General features: G+C 52.2%; 8 protein-coding genes across 8 annotated transcripts; 4 read left to right on the forward strand and 4 right to left on the reverse strand.

Annotated features, from left to right (window-relative positions):
- Positions 1 to 74: 74 nt before the first annotated feature.
- ABOM_003977 (Zn(II)2Cys6 transcription factor) lies at positions 75 to 1,601 on the forward strand (the record flags this gene model as incomplete). Its single annotated transcript, XM_022531107.1, has 1 exon — positions 75 to 1,601. One exon carries the CDS (start codon positions 75 to 77, stop codon positions 1,599 to 1,601), a length of 1,527 nt encoding a protein of 508 aa, XP_022390891.1.
- Positions 1,602 to 1,921: 320 nt separating this feature from the next.
- ABOM_003978 (uncharacterized protein) lies at positions 1,922 to 5,630 on the forward strand (the record flags this gene model as incomplete). The annotated part of the gene is made up of 7 exons (XM_022531108.1): positions 1,922 to 1,979; positions 2,036 to 2,100; positions 2,149 to 3,267; positions 3,330 to 3,434; positions 3,491 to 3,721; positions 4,090 to 4,851; positions 4,902 to 5,630. 7 exons carry the CDS (start codon positions 1,922 to 1,924, stop codon positions 5,628 to 5,630), a joined length of 3,069 nt encoding a protein of 1,022 aa, XP_022390910.1.
- Positions 5,631 to 6,606: 976 nt separating this feature from the next.
- On the reverse strand, positions 6,607 to 7,434 carry ABOM_003979 (uncharacterized protein; the record flags this gene model as incomplete). The annotated part of the gene is made up of 1 exon (XM_022531109.1): positions 6,607 to 7,434. The coding sequence occupies one exon, from the start codon at positions 7,432 to 7,434 to the stop codon at positions 6,607 to 6,609; it is 828 nt and encodes a 275-aa protein (XP_022390884.1).
- A 2,619-nt stretch (positions 7,435 to 10,053) lies between these two features.
- Positions 10,054 to 13,233, forward strand: ABOM_003980 (uncharacterized protein; the record flags this gene model as incomplete). The annotated part of the gene is made up of 5 exons (XM_022531110.1): positions 10,054 to 10,283; positions 10,336 to 10,757; positions 10,827 to 10,951; positions 11,002 to 11,310; positions 12,145 to 13,233. 5 exons carry the CDS (start codon positions 10,054 to 10,056, stop codon positions 13,231 to 13,233), a joined length of 2,175 nt encoding a protein of 724 aa, XP_022390861.1.
- Positions 13,234 to 13,404: 171 nt separating this feature from the next.
- On the reverse strand, positions 13,405 to 13,705 carry ABOM_003981 (uncharacterized protein; the record flags this gene model as incomplete). The annotated part of the gene is made up of 2 exons (XM_022531111.1): positions 13,405 to 13,433; positions 13,483 to 13,705. 2 exons carry the CDS (start codon positions 13,703 to 13,705, stop codon positions 13,405 to 13,407), a joined length of 252 nt encoding a protein of 83 aa, XP_022390947.1.
- A 471-nt stretch (positions 13,706 to 14,176) lies between these two features.
- On the forward strand, positions 14,177 to 15,194 carry ABOM_003982 (RTA1 domain-containing protein; the record flags this gene model as incomplete). The annotated part of the gene is made up of 2 exons (XM_022531112.1): positions 14,177 to 14,645; positions 14,728 to 15,194. The coding sequence occupies 2 exons, from the start codon at positions 14,177 to 14,179 to the stop codon at positions 15,192 to 15,194; spliced, it is 936 nt and encodes a 311-aa protein (XP_022390946.1).
- Positions 15,195 to 19,082: 3,888 nt separating this feature from the next.
- ABOM_003983 (uncharacterized protein) lies at positions 19,083 to 19,754 on the reverse strand (the record flags this gene model as incomplete). The annotated part of the gene is made up of 1 exon (XM_022531113.1): positions 19,083 to 19,754. One exon carries the CDS (start codon positions 19,752 to 19,754, stop codon positions 19,083 to 19,085), a length of 672 nt encoding a protein of 223 aa, XP_022390945.1.
- Positions 19,755 to 21,532: 1,778 nt separating this feature from the next.
- Positions 21,533 to 23,272, reverse strand: ABOM_003984 (amidohydrolase; the record flags this gene model as incomplete). The annotated part of the gene is made up of 3 exons (XM_022531114.1): positions 21,533 to 21,679; positions 21,766 to 22,043; positions 22,108 to 23,272. The coding sequence occupies 3 exons, from the start codon at positions 23,270 to 23,272 to the stop codon at positions 21,533 to 21,535; spliced, it is 1,590 nt and encodes a 529-aa protein (XP_022390944.1).
- Between the last annotated feature and the right edge of the window lie 395 nt (positions 23,273 to 23,667).

Genomic DNA, 23,667 nt, shown 5'->3' on the forward strand with positions numbered 1-23,667 from the left:
CGGACACATATTATAAATCCTTATCTGATCTTTGGAAAACGAAGAGAACGATATCACAGGTATGGTGCCAGAGGATGCCACAGCGAAGTCGTCGTAGATGTGCCAAGCCCGAGTTTGCGAACGACTCCAACACGATCTCCGCGCTCCCGACACACTTGAATCACCTCGTCTACACCAATACCCACCGAGAGACTGTGTTCGAATTCCACTCCATGCGCCCATCCGCTTGTGATCGATGCCATACGGTCAGGTCCCGCTGCCTGGCGGGGCCAGGAGAGACATGCTATCGCTGCTATCGCTTGCATTACCCGTGCACATACTCGCGGCGACGCCAGCGACCAGGACGAAAGCCACGCGTTGCCTCGGTTGCGGCATCAGCATCAAGGACAGATCGCAGTGACACCGCTCGCACTTTGGACACCTCTGTTGTAGCCACACATGGACAGAGGAATGATGAGACGAGAACAAGAGCCCCAAAAATCGAGCTTCTGAGTTTGCTACGCTGGGAAAGTACAGTGTCTCGTGTGTCCGAGTATACGGCGGTCGAGATCTGTCAGTTCTTCTCGCTGGGAGAGTTGTTAAGTCGTGAGATGAGCCAGATGATTCGTGCCCGCATCAGGGAGGCCCCAATGCTACTGCTTGATCCTTACGCAGCGGTAACCCGCGTCCTTCTGCGCTCTACCACAAACCAGCCTGCCTGTAGTGACAGCGACTGGTCTAGCTGTGCGTCAGCATTACAGGTATTGAGGAATGCCCAGATTACTAGCCCAGAGCATGCGGGCAACCTGTTATCCTTGGGCCTGAGTCTGGTGACATTCCACCGTCTCATCTCAGGTATTTCGGCGAGCACCATTTGCCGATTCACCCTCTCATTGGTACGCCCGCTCTATTATTCTGAACAGTTACAGGAGTCGGACATGAGAGAACTGCTCTGTCTAGTCTTCCTCGACGTCACCGAGTCTCTCTTTCGAGCGAGAATCCCCGTTATTGAGTATCGAGTGCGTGATCCGTACCTCGTAAACCACCATGCGGGCCTGTGTGGATCTCTCCTCCCCCTTCTTTATCGTGTTTGTCTTCTCAGGGTTGCCATCAGGAAGGAACCTCAAGTGCCTATCCCTCCTGATCAGTTTGATAACCTTCGGGAGGAGATCGTTGCATGGGCCCCCACTGTGTCAGCTGCAACCATCGAGCGCTTCTCGGAGCAGGAGATGGTGCTCCTTCTTACGCAAGCTAATCTCCACCGCAACGCGACCCTTCTTATCTTACACAGGCTACGATATCCTTTTGGGGAGGGAGATGATGATGCCGAGACCCTTGCTCGGACAATGATAACGGAGATGCAGCATTGTTTAGCGATGGCCAAGCAACACCCCCCCAATATAGCATTGGTCCTCCTTGTTGCTGGCGCGGAAGTCCATGATTCCTTTGGCCGGCAAAATATTCTTTCGTTGTTGCAGAGCATCAAGGGCTCCAGCTTCTACCCCTTCGTGGCGAATCTTCGGGTGTTTCTAACTCGCGTCTGGACCAGCCGAGATGAGGGAACCACGCGGTATCTGTTCGACCTATTCGATCACGATGATAACCTCAGCATCCCTCTGTGATTGCCGAGATAAGGGCGTCTTCTCATTTGGTCCACATTTGATATCGATGTATCAAAAGCGTATCGGTATGTATGGACAGCCCGAAAGGGGCGAAACTTACCAATCCACCGGCTGGTTGCGGCCCGTCATTGGTGCATGACAGCCTCGCCGGCCGTAACAGCTCGTATGTCTTCCTTAAACTTCACCCCCGCTCTACAAGACACGAGAAGAGGGTTCAGCTCGCCGGACAACTGATAGCGCTGGGGCAAGTATAAAGCGTTGAGTATGCCCGCCTCCTAAATCCATGATATAGCCAGCTGTCAGGTTTTAAGCGGCCCCCAATGTCGAGCCCAGACTCCCATACTATGTTTCCTCCGGGGACAATCAAACTTGAAGAACGTATGTGGCCCGTCCTAACAGGACCGAGGTGTAGAGTCCCACACTCACTCTTTCAGGGCAGGGACTGGCGTCGCGATTCAAGTTGAGTCCCACTCCCTCTGATGATCCGGACGACCCTTTGGTGCGTAGACCCAGTTCCCCTTCGTGCTGCAGCTAACGACCGGTGTAGAACTGGTCCCCGTTGAGGAAGGCCGTGAATTTTGGGCTCACTTGCTCGTATGTCCTCTTCACCTTTGTCCTCGTGGATATCAATAGCTTGGCCTATCGAGGCTACATGTCCGAGCTGGGTTTGACCTACGCGACCTTCAACCAGGCGAGTGGGTCGAATTTCGCCGGGCTCGCCTTTGGATGCCTCTTGTTTATCCCCTGTGTGCACAAGTTTGGCCGGCGTCCCATTTACCTGCTCAGTGCAATGGTGCAGCTGTCTTGTGCAATCTGGTGGGCCAACTTCCACAAGGCCGGGGAACTCATCGGAGTCAGTCTGCTGGCTGGACTCGCTGGCTCTATCAGCGAGGCCGTGGTCATGATCACTATTGTCGACCTCTTCTTTGTCCATCAACATGCTCGGATGAACGGCATCTTTCTGTTTATGCAGAGCCTGGGGTCCACGGGTGGCCCGATCGCGGCCGGGTATATTATCGTCTCGATGGGCTGGCGATGGATGTGGTGGATGATCGCCATCTTCCTTGGCGTCAACTTCCTCTTCGTGCTGTTCTTCTTCGAGGAGTCCAAATACATTCCCCTCGTGGTCGGCCATGCCGAGTCTTCTGATCATGACCAAGAAGGTGAACCGAGATATGACGATGACCAGAAGACAGGGGAGCCGTCTACCGTCCGAGTGGCTACTCGTTCCACGGCAGATCCCCGTCGCAGACGTAAGTCGATTCGGCAACGCCTGGCCTTCGTCACCCGGACGGACATGCCAGTGGTCCAGCACTTTTACCAGCCGCTGCTCATTCTCTTCTCCTTCCCCGCCGTCGCTTACACGGCCATCACATACGGCACCATCCTGGCCTGGTTTTCTGCCAACGCTTCGTCTGGCTCTTACTTCCTTTTGGACGAACCGTACCAGTTTGGCCCGTCTGCAGTTGGCCTGTTCCACCTCGGTGGATTTTTGGGCACCTTCATCGCGACTTTGACGGTTCCAGCCCTGAACGACGGGCTCATTGTTCGAGCAGCCAAGCAAAATGGAGGCATCTTCGAGCCAGAGATGCGTCTTTGGATGAGCATTCCCGGGGCTCTCCTGAACTGCGCCGGGTTGCTGATGTATGGGGTTGGACTAGGCAAAGTACGATCCCTGTCGCTTCTGATACAATCGATCTCCTCTTGAAAGGCTAACCCTCTGCATAGGGTATGCATTGGGCTCTGCTGGCTGTGGGTCAAGGGATATATGGTTTCGGGTTTATTACCACTGCCGATGTGGCGCTGACATATCTTACTGACTGCTATCCCGATGTGAGTCCCGCACGAAGACATCATGCAAGAGGCCGTCACGCTCATAAACTGTCTAGATACTTGGGGATGCGTTGATTGCCATTGTCTTCATCCGCAATGGGTTTGCCATGGTGGTTCGCTTTGCCTTCACCCCTTGGATCACCGGCATGGGAATCGAGAATACATTTGTTCTCATCAGCATGCTGGCCCTGGTCACCGTGGCCTTGCCGATTCTATTGATGATTTATGGTAAACGAGCCCGGGCAAAGACAGCCGACAAGTACCGGAAATATGCTACACGACAGCCAGTTCATAGGAAGGAGTAGGGCTGTGACCGGGGCGGAGTCTCACCCCACCTCGAGTCAACCTGAAGCGTCATGCAATTGCTAGACGAGTTCATAATGATTCAGGGGGATGGTGCAGCCTCTAGTTTACTCTTCAATACCAGCATGATCATCGTCTCCCCTGGTGTGCTATTGCGTGGTAGATCCCTGTAGAAATCCCCGTAGCACTGGGAGAGGCGAACAGGCTAAGGCTTTTCCCACTACGCGCTAGAAATCGGTTCCCGCCAAATCCCCCCGCACAGACACCAACTCCACCGCGGTGACAAGAGCAACCGGGTCACCACGAACCCTAGTATAATACCCTAGTACAACACTCATGGTTGGTGTCCCAGGAAGAAGCAAAGGTTGCAAAACCTGTCGTAAACGACGTGTCAAATGCGGTTTGGCTCACCCTGCGCGGCGTCCCAGGATCTCACACTAACGGCATCCAAGACGAGGCAAAGCCGCACTGCGATCGGTGCACCAAAGGAGGCTACCGATGCGATGGCTACGTCGCATTTGCTGAATTTCATGATGAGACCAAGCGATTTACCCGGAGGGGGCCCGGGGCTGAGACCTCCCTGGTCAGATTAAGATCCCCCCAGGACGAGAATACCAGACCCCGATGGATCATCGCCCCCACCAGAGACGACGACAATATCTTCACCACGCATCTCGTCCACAAGATATTCAACCAACACGACGCGGAAGCCATTCACCTGGCGTCTACCATCTCGTTCCACCTGAGCCAGCCCGACGCAAACACGGCGAGCGACAAAGCTCTGGTCCTATCAAAAACTTCGCTCCGTGCACTCTCCACAGCCTACTTTGGCCAAGTGCACCACCACGCCGACCTGCTCCACAGGGGATCGAGATGGTATTCGGACGCGTTGAAAGAGTTGCAACTCCAGCTCTACCATCCAGAACATGCTCTCCGAGAAGATCTGCTCGTGGTGATTATCTATCTAGCCATGTATGAGTCCATTGCGTTTACCGTGCCAAATGCCTGGATGCAGCATTACAAGGGTCTGGCGCGATTGACTGCCTTCCGCGGGCCCCAGAGACATACGCATGGGGTGGGGTTTGCGTTGTACCCAACATTGAGGCAGAACATTGTATGTTGTCCTCACATTTAGTGGTATTGGAATGACTGACTGGTCGGTAGGCTATAGCGCATATTGCGAGTCGCAAACGATGTTTTCTGGAGGAGCCACAATGGAAGACGATTCCGTGGGCTGAGAAGCCCGAGTCCAAGACGTTGATAGATTGTCTCCATGATATCATGTGTGATGTCCCCGGTCTGTTGGAAGCTGTTGATTCGTTCCTAGCGGGAGGGGATGAGACGGCGAGAACCGGACTGTGCCAGAAGGCTCTGGCCATGCTGGACGAGCTGTATGTCTGGCGATGGACATGGCAGGATACGTTTCCTGGTGCCTCCTTTCCTGTTTCTGCGGATCTGAATATGCAAGGCTCTCCACCTCGATTTACATCTGCTCCCCGCCCATTCGAAACAGTCCTCTGGTTTCATGATTTCTCCCGTGCGCAAGAGGTGTGTATGTATGACTCAACGCTGCTCCTGGTGCTGAAGATGTGCGAGTTTCTCCATTGCCATCCCGAGCCTAGTTGGAAAGAAAGCATCAGCGACCCTCTCCTCCCAACTCAAGGGACGAGACGGGATATTGCGATTGAGATCCTCCGGATGGTAGATTACCATCTGGACTGTCTCCAGGGAAGTGTCGGGGCATTGATGCTTATTTTTCCGTTGAACGTGGCACGGCGGAATTTGGAGTTGGATGCTGAGATCGCTTGGTTAGATCAGGTCATGGCACAGATTGCTGATACGCACGGGTTTGAGATGGGCCGGGCTCATAATGTACAGTATAAAACAGAATGAGTCTGTTCGGCTCTCTCGGTAGAGCTGTCTGGTCCTTCAATTGGCTACGGAATAATAGAGCAGAAGCCTAACTTTCTACATGCATTCATATATGGGACTGCTCCCACATCAGATCTTCGATTGCTATTCACACCTCAACCTAATGCCCAGCGTGTATCGAGCACAGTAGTCGGCCGTATCCCGCACACCAGCGGTGACCATTTCTTTAAGTCCTCCATAGCCTCTCCATTTCCATTCATATCTACTCGGTTGTCGTGGGCGGGTTTCTCTCCGAAACCTGCGATCGGATCAGGGTGGCCACAGGCCATCCGATGATACGGTCTTCCGGGGCAGATTTCAACCCAGAGATCTTATGAAAGCCACGTAATGAGGGTGGGGCCCAAGAGGATGGCTCCTTTCTAACGGGCGGTTACTGGATATTGCTGTGTACTGGATTCTTTCCACTGCGATCGCTTCGTTGGCAGCTTTGGATGTGCCTGCACGGCTATGTCCAACCTCCTTTCTTCCCATCACCTGTTGAATCCACATCGTGGAACACTCAAATCACGCATCGTCCTCCAAAGATGAAGCCTGGTATTATAATTCTCTTAAGTCCAGAGCCTCCAGCCTGACGGTGGAGTGCTAGATGGCCCACCTGCTCCGACCTGGTCCATTCCGCAGCAAGATCGAGGCCTTGTCGCTCTCTACATGAAAGCAGTGCTACCCGAAGAATTAAAATTGATAAACTTGTTCATTGACATCATCTCTTCGATCACCATGACCAGGCAGTCATTCCATCCATTGTCGCTGCCTGGTGTTTCGTATTTTATCAAATCCAGTGTAAATCGATAGAATCCTGTAGTGTCGCTGAATCTTAGGTGCGAAACGATAGCGATTTAATTGTCGTAATCCTCATTCATTTTCTCGACCATGAAAGCTCCTTGCATGGATTAGGTACCTATCTTATATGTCCCTCTAGCTTCTTTGGTCTAGTAGTCTATTTCACTTCCGCATAGACCTCCAACGCATCGTGCAACCGCCCAAATAGACCGCCATGCCAACTTGCTACCTCCTCCCATTCACTGTCCGGTAGGGTTACGTGCATCATCCGCAGCCAGGCACCGACGATCAAGTCTGCATAGCTCGCCCGTGTGCCGAGCAGAAATGGCCCACTGGAGTCCCTCGAGAAGAGCGGAGCCAGCCCCCCGAGCATATCCCGGAACGAATCCTTCGTCTTCTCTCGCGCCTCGCCGACCAACAAAAAGTCCTCCCAGCAGGTCACTCCCGCGCGCCGGACAAATTCCTGCTTACTGGCCTCGGCCGTGGCGGGATCGAACGGAAAGCCCTGTAGTCCAAGCTGTACATGTGCCGTGAAGGCCGCGTCGACGTTCATGTTGAACGTGGCGTATTCAGGGAATTCACTGTCGCGACAGTCCGACAGCGGGATGAGGATCGCAGGATGGGTGAAGGTATAATCGAGCTTCTGAGGGGGGAAGAGGTCGCCGGCGCCGGAGTCCGGATACGTCTTCTGGAGGTACACTGCGATATCGAAGGAGTCGCCGACCAACGACTCCGTGGCGGGGTCCTCGAGGATCGGCAGGGTGAAGAAGTCGGTGCCATCGGCAAATTGGCGACAGGCTGGTACTTTGAGACCATTGCGGACTTTGGGAATGTCGGGCAATGGCACCCATGTGGTTGAATACGGGCGACTCTTGAAGTTAAGGGCCAGACGGGCTTTCCAGGGGTTTGGCGCGAAGCAGGTTTTCTCCACGGGGGGACGCGGGGCGATATCATAGAAGACGATCGGATCTGAGGTCGTCGGCATGGCGAATGGTGCTTTCGCCTATAGGCTGGATATGGTGTCTTGGAAGAGGAAAATGGTGCAGTGATAAGACGTTCGCAGCTGGACGTGGGGCAGAGCGAAGGCATTGAGGTTGGCTGATGGATGCTCCACCTCGTCTCCACTGTTCCCAGCCAATTGCTCTCATGGATTGATGTGGGCTATATGAGGTCCCCTTAGCCCTCTAGAGCTTAGTTTGGCATTCCTCAATGATGCTGATACGTTTGTCAGGCGGGTCCCTATCTTCGGCTCAAACTTCCCCATGAGATGGACCAGAATAACTTGAACAGTAGGATTTGCAAGCATGAAGTGACACACTATGGTTTCTCTAGTTCAGCATGGAATCGCTGCGACAGGTAAGGTAGAACAAGCCTGGCCTGGCTTCATGCCTACCATGGCTCGACCTTCACCGAAACTCCTGCACGAGCCTCTCAGCCCATGCCGCGAATTCCTTTGCATAACCCCCATCGGCCATCGAGTCCAGTAAATCCGCTCTGGGATTCGGATGCCACTGTGTAAATTATGGCTCCGCCTTCATAGTAAATCCGTGTAAGCGACAATCCGATGCCCGTAGTGCTACCGGTGATGATCGCCACGCGGCCCACTTGGGACGGAAGAGTGGCCGAAGTCAGGGCAGCCCTAGCAGGGAAGATCTATGGCCAGATTCGTTTACAATGCTCCATAGTGGTGAGTATATATCGGGCGTGGGAGCAAGATTGATGGAGGTCCAAACGGTCAGATAGAGAGAGAGAGCGCGCGCGCGCGCGAGAGAAAGAAAGATTTTCTCTGTCTAAACACTTTAGGGAGTAACTAGTCGGTCGCTCTTTAATCGGCCTGGACAATGCTGATCCCTGCCTGACCCTTGTCTAGTGGATGGTAATATCACTTAGCACTATCATCCATGGCAGCCTCGTAATACTCCTGCGGCCAGGTGGTACTCGTCTCACAAAGGGCTCTGTGGGTCTTCGCGCAGATGCACATCTAACGTATGTATAAATGGTCACTTTTAACTCCCACCCATCCATTCCATAGACTGATAAGCCCCCGGCTGACTCCAGACGCTTCGTCAGTCCTAGTATGTCGCACCACGGTCGACGCACATAGGATCTAGTGCAACAAGGCCTCGTTCAGCGGAGTGCAGTGGCCCATATCAAATCGGCTAGTGATCGACTGATGGTCGATGACATATCCGATATTTTCGGGGGCACACAAGCCGGCGCCGACATGACAATCGGAGATAGATACATGAATGAGTGTTACCCGATAGTCGTGGGGACACCGGCCGGAGAGGCTGCCCCTTCTGTCAAAGTCTCACTGCTCTCCTTGATATTGCGCTCATACATTGCCACTGGCATACGCTTCGTGTACGTTTTCCATACCTTCACTGGTCCGAAACACACAAGTCCAGACAAGCAAGTCTTGATAACATGGTCATGAACAGTCTTGGGGATCTGACTCACCGGGAGATAGCGACTTACCGTATTGGCCCAGTCATAGTCCAGGCCAAACCCGTGTCTCTTATCCATGGAGCCACCAATCCGGAGTCACTCAGGCCAGCCACTCTTGTTCTGATCAAGTATAATATATTGCCCTCCCAGCGACCCCGCCTCATTTAGACCACGCTTAGCAGAATGTCCAATCATGCTACTATGTAATGCGGAAGCTCTGACGCAAAGGATACCACTGGGTGAAGGTGGATGGTCATGTCACTCCTCCTACCGGCAGAGAACTCCTCTCTATCCCGATTCCAAAAATCTTATAGGTCCCAATGGCATGGGTAACACAGAACCAGGTGTGAGTATTTAGAATTACCCAAGATAGATGCAGCTAATATGTAAACGCGCATACTTCGTCAGGCACGGAGAATGAGAAGACATTGAGACAGCGGTATTGTGTGTATGTCCTGTAGAAACATCGAAAGAAAGAAACGGCCGGAAAAGTAACAGCTGGTCTTCAGCAAGGATTCGATACGCTATAGCCTTGCGAGAGAGCCTATTCGCTTCTCATTTCTGACGGTCCTCCTCATCCGAGATACCATATTGGAGAGGGTCGATTCCCACGACTCGCATTCCGACAAGAAATGCGCCGGAAGTTCCTAATATATTCTATTCTAACCTTGCCCAAACTTGAGGCATTGACTCGGTTTCCCCCTTAATGGACCCGAGCACACTTGAATCACACAGACTCTGCACAGGAAGGAACATACTGTGTAATGTTGAGCTGCTCAAGTGGATCTCAATCTCGGGAAGGGACTCGCAATGCCTACCGTTTTTGTACAGCTCATGTCGATCACCACGGAGCAATAAATAACCCGGGGTGGACGGACTTCCCATTGTGGATTCCGAGTGATGTTTTTCTGGATTTGATGGAGTCATCTTAGGGCAATTTCTTGATTAATTATCATCCGACGCAATACACTCGTTGCCTGGAGAGTAGGAAGATGAGAACCACAATGAATTTCACATGCCTGACTTAGTATACAATGCCCTAGCCAAACTAGTTCTGTGGATCCTCGAGGGGTCCAGCGAGGTTACCCTGTATATATGTGTGGTCGACCATGCTTTCCAATACCTCCAACAGACCACCTTCTCCCAAAGCAGGGCAATGGCTGAGAAACCATCATATCTCACCACCAAGAGTGGAAAATATGCCCTTGGCGCCAATCGTGGACCTCTACCCCAAGAGGATGGAGATGAATCCCAGATGGCACATGTGGAACTGGCAGACAGTAGCTCGCTGAAGAGCAGAGGAAAAATTCGTCGACACTGGACTCGGTTTTGGTGCTGTTATTTAGTCACTGCCATTATTTTCCTGGCGATATTTCTCCCACTGTTGTACGTTTCACAGCCATATTTCCATCCCAGAGGTCATAGCTGATAAATCTAGTTTCACCGTCATCATCCAAGCGATTTCCCAACGAGTGATCGACAATGCATCTCTCGTCCTAGTGGAAGCTAAGATCATGCAACCGCGGCCAGAGTCTGTTTTGCTCAGCATCCAAACCGCACTCAAGCTTCCTGTGAACGTCCCTGTACGTCTGGACCCCAACGTGCTCCACCTATTCAATCAGGATCAGCCGGGGAATAGCACATATTTGAAGGTATACAATGATGCTATCGAAATCAAGGGGAACACGAGTATTGGGGTTCAGAATCAGCCAAGTCCAGTGAATCCCGAGCCATGGAAGCATTACGTTCGCAGTGTAGTGTTCAAGCCACATGCGCCGTTGTCTGCGTTTGGAACTACTAATATATACTTGGGCAAGCTGAAGAGTCATATTTCCTTGAAGAAGGATCTCCCTCAAAACAGTAAGTATCGATCCAGGAGATCGCAGGAGGAAAAATTGGAAATTATGCCAATATGAGCTAAGAATGTAGCTCTCAATTCATTCGCAGGATTTTCGATCGACCACCCGAAAATGCTTTTCCCACCGCGAGATGACGGGGTGAATCTGGTTGCAAACGCGATACTGCCAAATCCATCGGTCATGACCATAGAGATTGTGTGCATTCACTCCTCGACCCTGTCGAATAACGGCTAACCAAGCGGCAGGGCACCATCACCATGGACTTGAAAAGCAATGACCTCATAGTAGGGAATGCTACTATCAACAACTTGACGCTGCGACCCGGAAACCACTCGACGCCACTCGAGGGGGTGGTAGATATGCACACAATCATGGAGAATCTTCTGCCTCTTGTGCAGGCGCAAGGAAGTTCTTTACGGAATGGGTATCTCAGCCTCGATGCGGTCACACGAGAAGTGGAATACGATGGCGTCGTGATCCCATATTATACCGAAGCCATGCGTGATTTGGTCCTGTCGGCCAAGGTGCCAGTCAATGATCTGTTGATCAACTCTGTACAAGGGATACTGCACAATAACAGTTCCGACCTCCAATCTGTACTCTCTCACAGTCGGGACCGGAACGAGACGAAATGAGCCATACACCGGTGTTGAGCTTCAGTGATGATATGAGACTACGTGAGACCTGATTTCAGATAATGCTAATAGGATAATATATGATGATCTTCTATGGAACTCTGGTGTAAGCCTCAATCAGATCAGTCCCGGTCGTTTTATGACATCACAGCTAGATATTAAAGCTGAGTTGAAGTCCGCTTCGCTCATGATCTGCTACCAAGTAGGTGGTTCCGTCCACATATATATATCTAGCCAGAAAGCATGCAGTTCAGCTAACCTCGAGCAAGCGAGGTACATGTTCATGCCAGTAAGCCCAGCGTTTCACAAGACCCAATTCTATAGTAATGATCTGATTGAGGAAATCCAATGGATCCGTTTGAACCTCTGCACCCTTTCGAAGCTTTGGAGTGATATTGCTGCTGCCAAGCGGCCAGCCAACGCTAATCTCGAAGCGGTATAGTGTACGGTATACGATCGATCTGCTTGATCCAGATTCCACAGGGCTTTTTTTCGGACGCAATCAATGTCCACAATTGTGGCACAGTTTGCCCCCATAGGTGCCTACTTTTCGTTCTGTTAAAACAGGGGGAAAATGTTCTTTGACTCTTACACAAGCTTTCGCAAGCCAACCCCTTCCTAATGCCATCGCGTCGTGCTCACACTAAATCTCGCCATGGCTGTGCCCACTGCAAGGCCAAGCGAATCAAGGTCACATCCCAGAGCTGTTGTTCCCAGGATTCCTGACGAACAGTCTGATTGACATCCACCTAGTGCGATGAAACCCGACCCCGCTGTGGAAAATGCACCGAACGGGACTTGCCTTGTAGCTACTCCTCCCCTGAGTGCTCCTACATTGTGGCCAAAGCGCCCGGAAAAGGGAGGCCGAGCCCGGCTGCATCCTTGAGCGATGGTCGGTCTGCCGAAGTCACAGGCCGATCCGATCTAGCCAGCGCCGAACTGCACAATCTCGAGCTCATGGTGCAATGGTGCAACCACACACATCAGACTCTCTCCCGGAATGACTCGGTCTCATGGATATGGCGATCGGCCATTCCGCGTAAAGCTGCCCACCATCCATTTCTAATGCACGGCATTCTCGCCTTGTCAGCGCTACACTCCGCCTTCTCCAGTACATATTCCGAACGGACGAGATATCTACGGTTGGCGCAGACTCACCATTCCCAGGCGATTGAAGGCTTATCCCAACTCGAACGTCTCAATGAATCCAATGCGGACGCTGCTTATGTACTCTCGAATATTATCATTATCTTCACCGTGGCTCTTCCCCTTTGTACGCAGCCGAGCAGTGCTGGTGATCCCATCAAAGAGTTCCTTGAAATCACTCACATCTGCAAAAGCTCGATGAAAGTGTTGATGGAGGTTCATCATTGGGTACAGGCTGGGGATCTAGCGGCCCTCATTACCATGCCAGAGCCTTTGGATTCAGCTGCCACCCACCGTGGGAAATTCGTTGAGCAGATCATTGCGCCTCTGGAGTATCTCGGTCAGTCTCATTCTCACCATGGTGCAGACCCACATTCGAGCATGTACAGTGAGGCAGTTCAAGCGCTTCGGCTGTCTTTTGAGAGTATGGAGATTCACCCAAGTATCAGCGTTATTACTGCCGCTTTTCAGTTCATCTTTAGAGTTCCGCATGGTATTCTCAGCTTGATTGAAAAGCGTGAACCATTTGCATTGGTAATTCTGGCGAGCTATGGGGTGATCATGCATTATCTGCGCGCACACTGGTGGATGGGCGACTGGGGACATAGACTAGTGCGCAAGATTCAATCTCTTGTTGATGGGCACTGGCGGTCGGAGATTCTACGAATAGAGAGTCTGATGAACTGTGCATCGTGATCTTGTTTCAGCTTGGCCCTTCTAGCATACAGATGGCGTCCCTCGTTGGTGTTGTTCTGTTCGTTGGCTCTTGGTGTTCTAGTATTGCCTTGTACACAAATATTCGTCTTCCGTCCCATGGCTTATTGTATCCACATTGTTGATACCAGCCTTTTCGGTCCTTCGTGTCCCTCATACCCTTTCCTCCCTGCGAGACTCACCTGGGCCAGGTGTCAGTGCTTCAGTTGATATCATCGGAGACTCCCCTACCTGCACGCATCCGATGGGGTTTAAATTGTCCCATGCCACTCAAAAGGTCGGCGAAATACGATCTGCGGACGGATTGCATGTACAGCCGCTGCTCGTGGGGGAAGTCATAGACGGGGCGCACATCATCGGGTCCACTGAAGTGGGAGGAAATGCCTGCTGCCAAAGCCGTAACACCAAGACAGGCAACAATAACAATGACCATGATTGCGAAGTTGCTGAGCATGTTTCTGTCTCGTTTGAGGTCTGCCGGTCGCCAGTTCGTTGTCGGATGGTCCCAGGGAGCCTTATATGAAAAGCAATTTGGGTGACCCGTAAGAGTTATATACTGACTACAAGACTCCGTGCGTCCATGATAAGCTTTCGCAAGAGACTAAGCTGGATTGCCTTGTGGGCTCCGAGAACCCACCGTCCTTTTTCCTCGTACACTAATTCTGGGTGTGGAGCCTGGACGATAAGACCGTACACTATACCGCACACAGTAATTGATCCGACTACCAAATATAGTCCCGTATACTCTGTAGCTCACTCCGCAAAAGCCCACCAGGTATCATGGTCCTAAGAATAACTGTGCAAGAGAAGCTGGCACCCGGTGACTGTATATAAACGTTCAGCGTCCAGCCTTGAGCTCTTAAAACTCATCCCCGAACCGTATCACCAAACATTACCCGCTATCCAGGTCTTCCAACCGCCCAAGATGAGCTCAACCTATACCCTGTATCATTATAACCCCTCGTTCCCAGCCGCTGTATGCTTCGCGGTCGGATTCGGTGCATCGGCCGCCATCCATACCTGGCAGGCATGCCGTACGAGAACGAAATTCATGGCGGCTTTTATTATCGGCGCAATACGTGAGGTCGAGCTCTTCCCTGAAACCGAGCGAACCCATACTGACCTTGTTGTTATCTGGTATGCAGTGGAATCGCTAGGCTACATCGCACGCATGGTCAGCGCCAAACAGACCCCCGACTGGTCTGTCGGACCCTATGCGTTGCAGAGTCTGCTTTTGCTCCTCGCGCCTCCTCTACTGGCAGCCTCGATATACACGATCCTCGGTCGGATTATGCATCTGGTCAAGGGCGAGAACAGATCTCCCATCCAGCCGACGAGATTAACTAGGATTTTCGTTTCGGGCGACGTGCTCTCGTTCTTGATTCAAAGTGGAGGTATCTGGATATGCACTGGCCCCATTCCAGTAACTTGGCTTCAAACCCCAACATCGAAGGCTAATGATGCGATGTTGAATAGGCGGCGCCATCCTTGCACAGGCACAAACAGCGTCGAAAGTACATCTTGGCGAGCGGGTGATCATCGTCGGCCTCTTCGTGCAAGTCATCTTTTTCAGCGTCTTTATGGCAGTCTCCGTCCTCTTCCACTGGAACCTCCACCGCGATCCAACGGCTCAGACCCTGGCCCGATCCGCGACCAAAGGACGCGCCATCCCATCCTGGAAATTATGCCTGTTTCTGCTCTACGCAACTAGCATCCTGATCATGGTGCGATCGATTTACCGGGTGGCTGAGTATGTCCAGGGAAGCACGGGGTACTTGCAGAGCCACGAGGCGTTTTTGTACGTGTTTGATGCCGCGCTTATGCTCATTGTTTGTGGGATTTTCAACGTGTGGTATCCGGGGATTCTCCTTGAGGCGGAGGAGCTTGAGGACGAAGGGTTGGGCGTTGGCATGGAGGGGTTGGAGTATAGGCAGATGAGATAGCACGCTTGCTCGACGGGTGCTTGTTTATGGTGATGTCCGAGGCTATTCGTTGGAATGGTCACTCGAGTCCGGTACTGCAATACAGATATAATTAGAACTTTAGTATGGTTTCAAACCCAAATTCCATCCCGGTAATTGGAGAAGGTGGTCTTGCGCTATGAAAGCCTGGTTCTTTTATATATTCTATCATACAGTTGCAACAAAGAGGGCACCCTGTATAGCCTTGCTGACACTTGGACAATGGAACAGCCACTCGCTGTCTTCGTGGAGGTCCTATTGGACCAGACAGCCCTTCAATGGGAATAAATAGGTGGCATTCCACGATGACATTCACTTATAAATCCTCCACAAACCCCCAGGTGTGACAGCCTACTAAATAGTAGTATTGCGCTGCAATTTAGTAGCACTATGAGGTGGTATCTAGGGGCTGCTGGCGACCCAGTAGTAATATAGCTGGCACTGTAAAATAGATCAATGGAATATTGATGTTTGAAGAGAATTTGTTTACAGTAATAACAGACGATATCCTTGAAATCATGGCGATACGTTGTGACAATGACAGAAAACCTACCTCGTAAACAAGGCAGAGCAACATCATGATATACAACTTGGGAGAAAATAACAGCGGCTTGATGCCAGACTAAAAGATGGCGCTCACAAGTCGTGCCTCAACGACGCTCAGTAATCTAGCTGCGCTGGAGGCATGTTGAAAAATCCCAGTGAGTGGTTGTCAACAACTTGACGTGGCAACGCGGTCTGCTCGATGATATTGAGAAAGTTGATTTGAGTATGACGGCCTAGGAATGGCCTCTTTCATACAGGCATCGTCTAATGGACACTGCGGAATACTAGAACATTGGCTGGCTGTTACAATCATCAGAAATAGTCCCTAGTGCGCTCCATACACCACTCCCAAAACTCTCGGTCACGGCCAGGTGCCGCCTTCGTCTTCCCATACCAAATGTCTGGCGAGCCCGGGCTACGCCAGGACGGATCCTCCCCCAAGGGATCACAGAATCACCACTGTGCACCGGCTGGTCCAGCTCCTCAGCAAAGGCGGCATACAGCACGGTATTCGCCGCCAGCACCGGACTGTGTAGCAAAGGCCATAAGACTAGCTTCATCCACCGTGCGTTCCGCAACAAGCTCGTATTGGTTGCGCCAGGGTTCTGGGCTACGCTGACCAGCCCCTACCTCCGTACCGACGGGCGAACTCCACGCTCACGAACCAGTTCCCGAGTCTGGAGGTCACATAATTGCGCACTGTATCGCGTGGAGGATCGCGGAGCTCGGAGAGGAGGATGCCCCCCGGAGGCGCCAAGAGTTCCGCCACCTGGCTACTGGTCCAGATCACACGGGGCGCAGGAGAGCAAACAGGAACCGCAGCGGCGAGAAAGGGTAAAAGAAGCCCAGTGAGAAGGAATGGGCCTAGGCAGTTGGTGGCGATTTGCAGCTCGATGCCTTGCCCAGGGTACAACTTTATTGTGGAATACGATAGGCTCCCCACCGTAATTGCAGCATGGATGAACTCACTTCAATCACCGGAGTTGGGGCTTGGCAAAGAGAGCAGGATATGCACATGGCAAGATATTAAATCTATTGTGGTTCGTGGGCTACTTGCGTACCATCAGCGTAAGGCCGTGCAATGTCCGGTGCATGGCTTGGGCGTTGTACGACATAGAGGCTGCCCTGAAGGAGTTCTAGGACGGCGGGATATGTCCTCTGGTCTCTACAAAGATTAGCTGGACGCCCCCTGGGAAGTTCCACATTCCTATGGGCTCCAGCAGGGTCCATCAATGGGCCGATTGTTTCGACCTAAACACGTTCATGGGTCGGTGGTAGAAAACCATGCCTGGGTGGGCCAGAAGATGCCAATCGTTTGATTTATCAGATTTTCATTCCTTTTCCAGCCTCGTCAGGTTCCGTCTACTGCGCGCGATCCACGGCTGTGGATCAAAGTGCTGATGGGCAGCCGAGTGAATTGGATGCCTCGAATCCAATGAGATGTGCTGTGGATGTCTGTCTACGTCCGATCGACTCACAGTCTCGCGACCCGACCGTAGGGAGATTGTGTGCGGTACGTCAGAAGTTGCACGACAGTTGATCCGAGTGCTATAAACAGTGGAATTGCACTAGTTCACTACGTAGGTAGGCTATCATGACGAACAGGTCCGTATCCAGTCGATGCATCCCACCCCAGATCCTCCTCTCATTGGATGAAACCTGGCCATGTGTACGATGTGCACTGCGGCCCGCCCCGGCGGCCGAAACCTCTTTGGACATCGTGTCCTTCCAGCGGCGGATACCGTTGGCCCATCTAATCCGTATACTGTAACTAGTAGTGAGACCCCGAGGTTATTTTCATGAAGGAGCCAAGAAAACTCACAACCCAGCAGGTTTCCGGACGGAGGTAGCCGCAGTCAAAGTTCGTGGTATCCAGACTTCTCGCTTTGTTCCGGCCATCGGCCTGCTGATAACAGCCACCGGCTTGATAGTAGTCTCCCACAGGGTCACACTGCACTATATCAACACGGATGCAAAGTCAAGATACGGGCATCAATCTATTGACAACATACCCAGAATTCAGTGGCACAATACTGTGAAGCGGGGCTGGATCAATCAATCGTTCCAAGGCTACTGCGAGTTGGACTTGGATTGCCAGAAATAGGTCCACAAGTGAAATAGATCTGCACGGGTGAGCTCGAGTTTACTGGGCTACGTGGTTCGTACTGGATCACGTCTTTCTCGACCCTCGCGTGCTGGTTGGGATGCTGATTTGGGTGTTCTGGTCTGTATGTATATACTAGATGTACTTTCGCGAGTACAATCATCACATTTCCATATGGTGGTTTAACGAGATGGAATGCCGAGCTTGCGCAGAATGATTGACTACAGCCCGTCATTCGATTCCATCGTATTCAAGATACCGAGAGGTTCTCCGCAGCGGACAGACCATCTCATCGAGGTATGTTCGCTATACGCTCGATGTGTTATGCCGGCCTGGAGAAAGCCTATACCTGAATCCAACACAATGCTGGTTATTAATACGATACCGGTGCTCTGCATTCTGAGCTCCTGCCACAAAGCTTCATGTAGTACAACATAGTCGTGGGAGGGGCTAGGGCTTAAGAACTAGCGGTGTCGTTTGCTCATCCTGAGAACTGGGGCCTCTGCGTAGATGTAGACGTAGCATCCCAGACCGCCACCACAACTTCTTTCTGCTTCTCGTACGAGTCATCTAGGCGTTTTGTTCCTGTTCGCATTGACCCGCAGCCCTCTCCAGTTGCGCGTCACACCCGCCAGCTGGGTTAGTCTCTGTGATGTGATCATGTGAATATAATCGAGATGATCATTCAGGTCCTGGGAGGACTAACGCGCGTAGATTCGAGCCGGAGGGGCCGTGACAATCCAGTCACTTTCCAATTTAGACCCCACGAACGCTGGGTTTGGCTTACTGAACGTTGGAGCGCAATGAAGGCGGCCACGCTCTACGGACGCGGGCAGAGGAATCGATGATGGATGGATCCACACCTACCAAAGGATAGACAAACTCTTGGGTACAACAGCAACGGGATCTGGGCAGTCCAGCGGCATTCAACGTTCCATTTCATGTGCATAGGTATCTGGATGGGACCCTTTGGCTGGTACTCCTGACACACAAGATGTATGGTAGACACATGACTTTACAACACAACCATTCAACAGAATTGCTGCTCCTGCTACTCAATAGATACAAGAAAGGCCTACCACATACTTTCATATACAACCAATATAGATCACTCCCGGAATCTCGGCAAGAACATCGCTCAGCAACCTCCAGTCACAACCGGCTGACACCTTTCTTCTCTCCCCCTTTCGTGACACGCTTACACAAGAGAGACTACCCCTTCAAGGAACATCATTCTTGCCGCCAGATCCACAATTGCTAAACTCTAGGTTGGGCCCACAGTACGCGGACCGATCAAAGTCTCCCGCCCTGCCGAACTTCAAGTATCCCTCCCAGGTGCCTCCATGGGTCAGCTTGATGCACTGGGTGCCACAGACGGTACCATGTTCGACGCTTTTCAGGTACTTGTAGATGGCGCCCTCGATGGTCTTCTGCTCGGCCGTGGTGTCGCAGTGACGGCCGGTGGCGTGGTACTCGTAGTGCCAACCGTCGATGGTGCCTGAGTGAGTGCCACAGTCATGTTGGCGGGACGCAGTGTAAATCTGGGCCGCCAACTGCGCCGCGATCATGGCCGCGACGCTGATGGACGAGCAGGAAAACCCGTGTGCCAGGGTATTCTGGCAGGCTTTCACGTTGGTCCGGGTGACCAGGGTCCCGTTGGTGGGAGTGGGTCGGGTGGTGGTAGGGGCGTTGACGTCCTCCACGGCCTCGAAAGTGGGCAGGTCAAAGTCCTCGCTGTCGTCCAGTTCGTAGGAGAACCACTGATGAGGCCAGGATTGCCCCTCAATCAATGAGCTGGCGTCATCGGTAACCGACAGTGGTGTATACGGCCGCGCCGACGAGAGTGCAGAGAATAAACTCCACGTCAGGACCGTAGCCTTCGTGAGCAACATCGAGAAAGCAGAGCGAGGCGGAGAGCCCAAGTGCTCAACCACAGGATGGAGTAAATGGATGCCTAACGACCCGGAATGGAGAAGAAATGAAGGGTGAAGCTGGAATCGATGCAGAGGAGGAGAACGGCAGAGAAGATGTCCTAGCTTTTATATACCCCTGATCCTCAGCATCGTCGTCGCTCTACGTTTCGGTGTTTAGACTGTCGCTGTGGTCAGCATGAAGTTAGCGTCTTGGTTCGACATCAGCCAGGAGAAGAAACCAACTTGGATCGCTGGACTCCACAGCCTTCAACGGAACCTATCGGCAGGATTGTTCATGCCGTGTGCCCCAGTTTACCAAATCGCTGACTGACTTACCACTCGCCGTGGCAGCCGAGAGCTCGCTCCTGCATCTCTGCTCTTTTACCTCTTCCGTCCACACGTCATACCGTACTCTGAAGAAGTGGTCTCTCCAGATACCAGAGGTTATATCGCCGGGAGGCACTCATCCCGCAAGGCCCCCATGCTCCGTTCAGGCACGCTGCACGGCTTCCAATCGGTCTGAGGTGAGATTCCCTCGCGGTATTTGATCGACCTCTGTCCTTTTTCCAAATCCGTTCTTTTTCCGAATCCGTTCTTTTTCCTAATCCAGACCTTTTGCCGAATCCAGTTCGTGCGGGCTGAGAACGGTGGGGGCCAGATGGTCTATCTCGGTATAGGGCTCGAACTGGGTAGTTGATCGGGGTCCCGGCTGCCCCCGACCTGAACCCGGGGATTTCCGGGGGTGGGCGGGATGCCGAATTTGGATACCCCATGGAACCAAGCCAGTGCGCTCTCCTCGGTCAGTAACTAGCTATGTGACCACACCGACAGTAGCAATCTGGTGGAATACACACGAACGAAAACTACGAACTCGGTGGCCACTACCGCGGTAATTCACTGCATCTTCCAGAATACCAAATCACTTGCTAGATACCCAACTAATGCTGACGGTAGAATCTGAGATAGACACGAAGCGTCCCCATTAAGCGAACGCGTCTCCAACTACAGGATTCGACCACGGTTGATTCAGTTAGTGAACAGCCATCGACGTCAAGGGTTCAAACCCCCCAAGGAGAATGAAGCCAATTGACCTCCCACGAGATGAATCACAGATCTCACACGATGACACGATCATTATCACTGCCACCGGAGGTCACGCGGCCGCCCCATATAATCTGATAACCGAAATCCACCTGAGACGGCACCACGAGGGCAACAGCGGTTGAGCATCAGCAACTTAGCCGGCAAGTTGTCAACAGGGACGAACCAATAGCCATCTCATCCCGTAGCAAAGCCTGGTGTAGACTTACCGTTGGACCGGTAGCCCACCATGACCATCTCGAACAGGGACAGTGTAGTCACCACACATCGTGAGGGTCGAGGGCTATAGGCAACTGCTGGTATCCACTGGATACGGATTAGAAGCTCAAGGTGAGCATTTTGGTGGCTGGAGCTGCTGAAGATTTTACTTTGGGAATCAGATCCGCTTTTCGAATTTTGTTCTCCTTATTTATATAGATGTTGGTTTTGACTATGCAGGGAAACTACGTCGGCGTGGTTGTGATACTGCGTCTGAACCTTCCAAACCCATGGATTCCTTCGCTGATGGTATCTGTACGGTAGAAGGTCTGTCCACAGTAAGTGTGGTAAGGTAGGTACTCTGAAGACTATCGCTGGTGATGTTAATGCAGGGTAGGCATGTGAGAACCAAATCTGTCCTTCGACTTGACTCTCTGAACTACCTCTTTGCTCGAGCATTAACATGGACATTCTTCGTTCTCATACACCAACTCTCCTTCAAACCATGTCTTAAGCACCTGGGCCTTGTCAAAGCCGCCTTCACTGAGGTCCCTGTCGATAATGATAAAACTAGCTACCTTGCCAGTTTCAATAGAGCCCGAATCCTACAAGTCACTTAGTTATCCATGGCAAATAAACAGAAATGAGAAAACGGGATACGGGAGAGAATAATCGCATGGAGGTGACGCACCTGCTCTCGATTCGTCGCTCTGGCGCCTTCCAACGTGATCATCTCCAACGTCTTCTTTGCGCCAACCTTTCTCGCAACGATATCCACCGCGGGAAGTAGGGGTAACGGCATGCCGTACACCCAATCGGATCCAATTGTGACGTGGTTCTTTGCCTCAACCATACGCTCAAAGTCCCAATTAATCAATGGCATATCTAAGCCGCTCTTCGCATAGTCAAAGAACCCTGCGGGAGACATCTCTGCCGTGATGTTCAGCTTGTTGAATCGTGCAAAATCGTCTGCGCCTCGATCAGAGCTAGTTCCTGACGGTCAAAGTAAGTTGGTGGAGGTAGGGCTGCTTACCTGGTAGAACATTGCTACAGTGCGCGATCTCATGCCGCGGCCCATCTGGATTCTTTCGCCGCACCTGTTCAAATGCATCCAGGGTCATAGTCGACCCTCCAAGCCCCATGGCATGAACTTTACAGGTCAGGCCCCTGGCATCAAACTTAGATAGAACCTCGTTGATTTCAGGCAGGAGAATTTTAGACATGTCAGGCTTGCCGTTCTCGTCCAGGCCAGCATGGCTAAACACCGGCGGCGCGGGCACGCCGTCCATCATCAACTTGACAAAGCCAGTATGGACGTGTTGGGTTTCGTACTTCTCGGCATCCATGATGAGCCTGTCCGGGGGCGACAGGACTTCTCCAGAAAGCCACTCGTTCTTATACAAGATATGGGTGGTAAAGTGCATCTTGAGCTTGCCCTCGGTGTCGAGCTCGCCGAGCGCCTCGAGCATGACTTTGGAGGCAGAAGCTTCTTGACAGCTCGTGACGCCATTGCGGTGCAATTCTTTTGCGGCCCGCTGCAAGGCACGCTTGACATGAGCGATCGGTGGAACGGGTACTGCAGCTGCGGCACGATTGGCGGCCTGCCCCCTGAGCTCACCCGTCAAGCTTCCGTCGGGTCTCCGTGGCAGCTCGCCGTGGCTGGGGACTGGCTCCTCTGTAATGTCATATCCGGCGCGCTCGAGTGCGGCTGTATTGGCGAAATGGTGGTGATAGCCATATCCATGAAGTAGGACAGGGCGATCGCCAAAGTCTTCATCAAGAGCACTCCGGTCAAAGTGGTCAAAGTTCCACACAGCACCAACGATCCAGTCCTGGTATGCATGTTGGAACTGGCAGGCACAGGCGCACTCGGCCAAGCGTTTGGGGGCTTGATCTAATGCGGTACCTGCGGGCAGCTCTGCCCAGCTCAGCATCTGGGCGCCGGCGTGCAGAGCGTGCACATGTGCGTCGTGTATTCCTGGCATCACAAACGCTTGACGCAGATCATACACGACCATGCCGGCGGCTGTTGCGATCTCGTGTATTTGAGTAGTGCTCCCTATGGTACCGAACTTGCCATCTGGGGTTACAATGAATCCTTCTGCCCACGGACTAGACTTGTCGACCGTGTAAACACGTCCATTGATGTAAGCCACTGCATTCTCAGCACTGGTCGAGACGCGTGTGCCAGACAACATGGTGGGAAGTACCGAACGCTGCTCGCAAAGTGATGAGAGCAGGCAGGAGGGGATGGATCGACGGGACAGGAGATGGACGATTATGCGCTTTACTATGATTCAACGCAGTGAACTTATACCAGTATCGGTGTCAAAGATTTCATCATCCCTGCGGCTCCGGGAGGCGAAAAGAAACCATCACTATGGACACACGGGCAGTCTGGTAGAAGGCATCGGTGCCGTTGTCTCAGCATTGACATGAGTACCATAGAACGCATGCTGCCGTGTCTTAGAGTCAAGGGTCCACCGTCCCCGCTACTTGCCAAGATACGGTTCTGGCTCCGGAAGGTCCGGTACTTAAAGAGAAGTCTATTAAGTGTCCACTTTCCGGCGAAATGGCATAGCAGCGCCAACTG

This window comes from Aspergillus bombycis, assembly GCF_001792695.1.
Source record: "Aspergillus bombycis strain NRRL26010 chromosome Unknown contig00025, whole genome shotgun sequence".
In the NCBI taxonomy this organism is placed as follows: Eukaryota; Fungi; Ascomycota; class Eurotiomycetes; order Eurotiales; family Aspergillaceae; genus Aspergillus; species Aspergillus bombycis.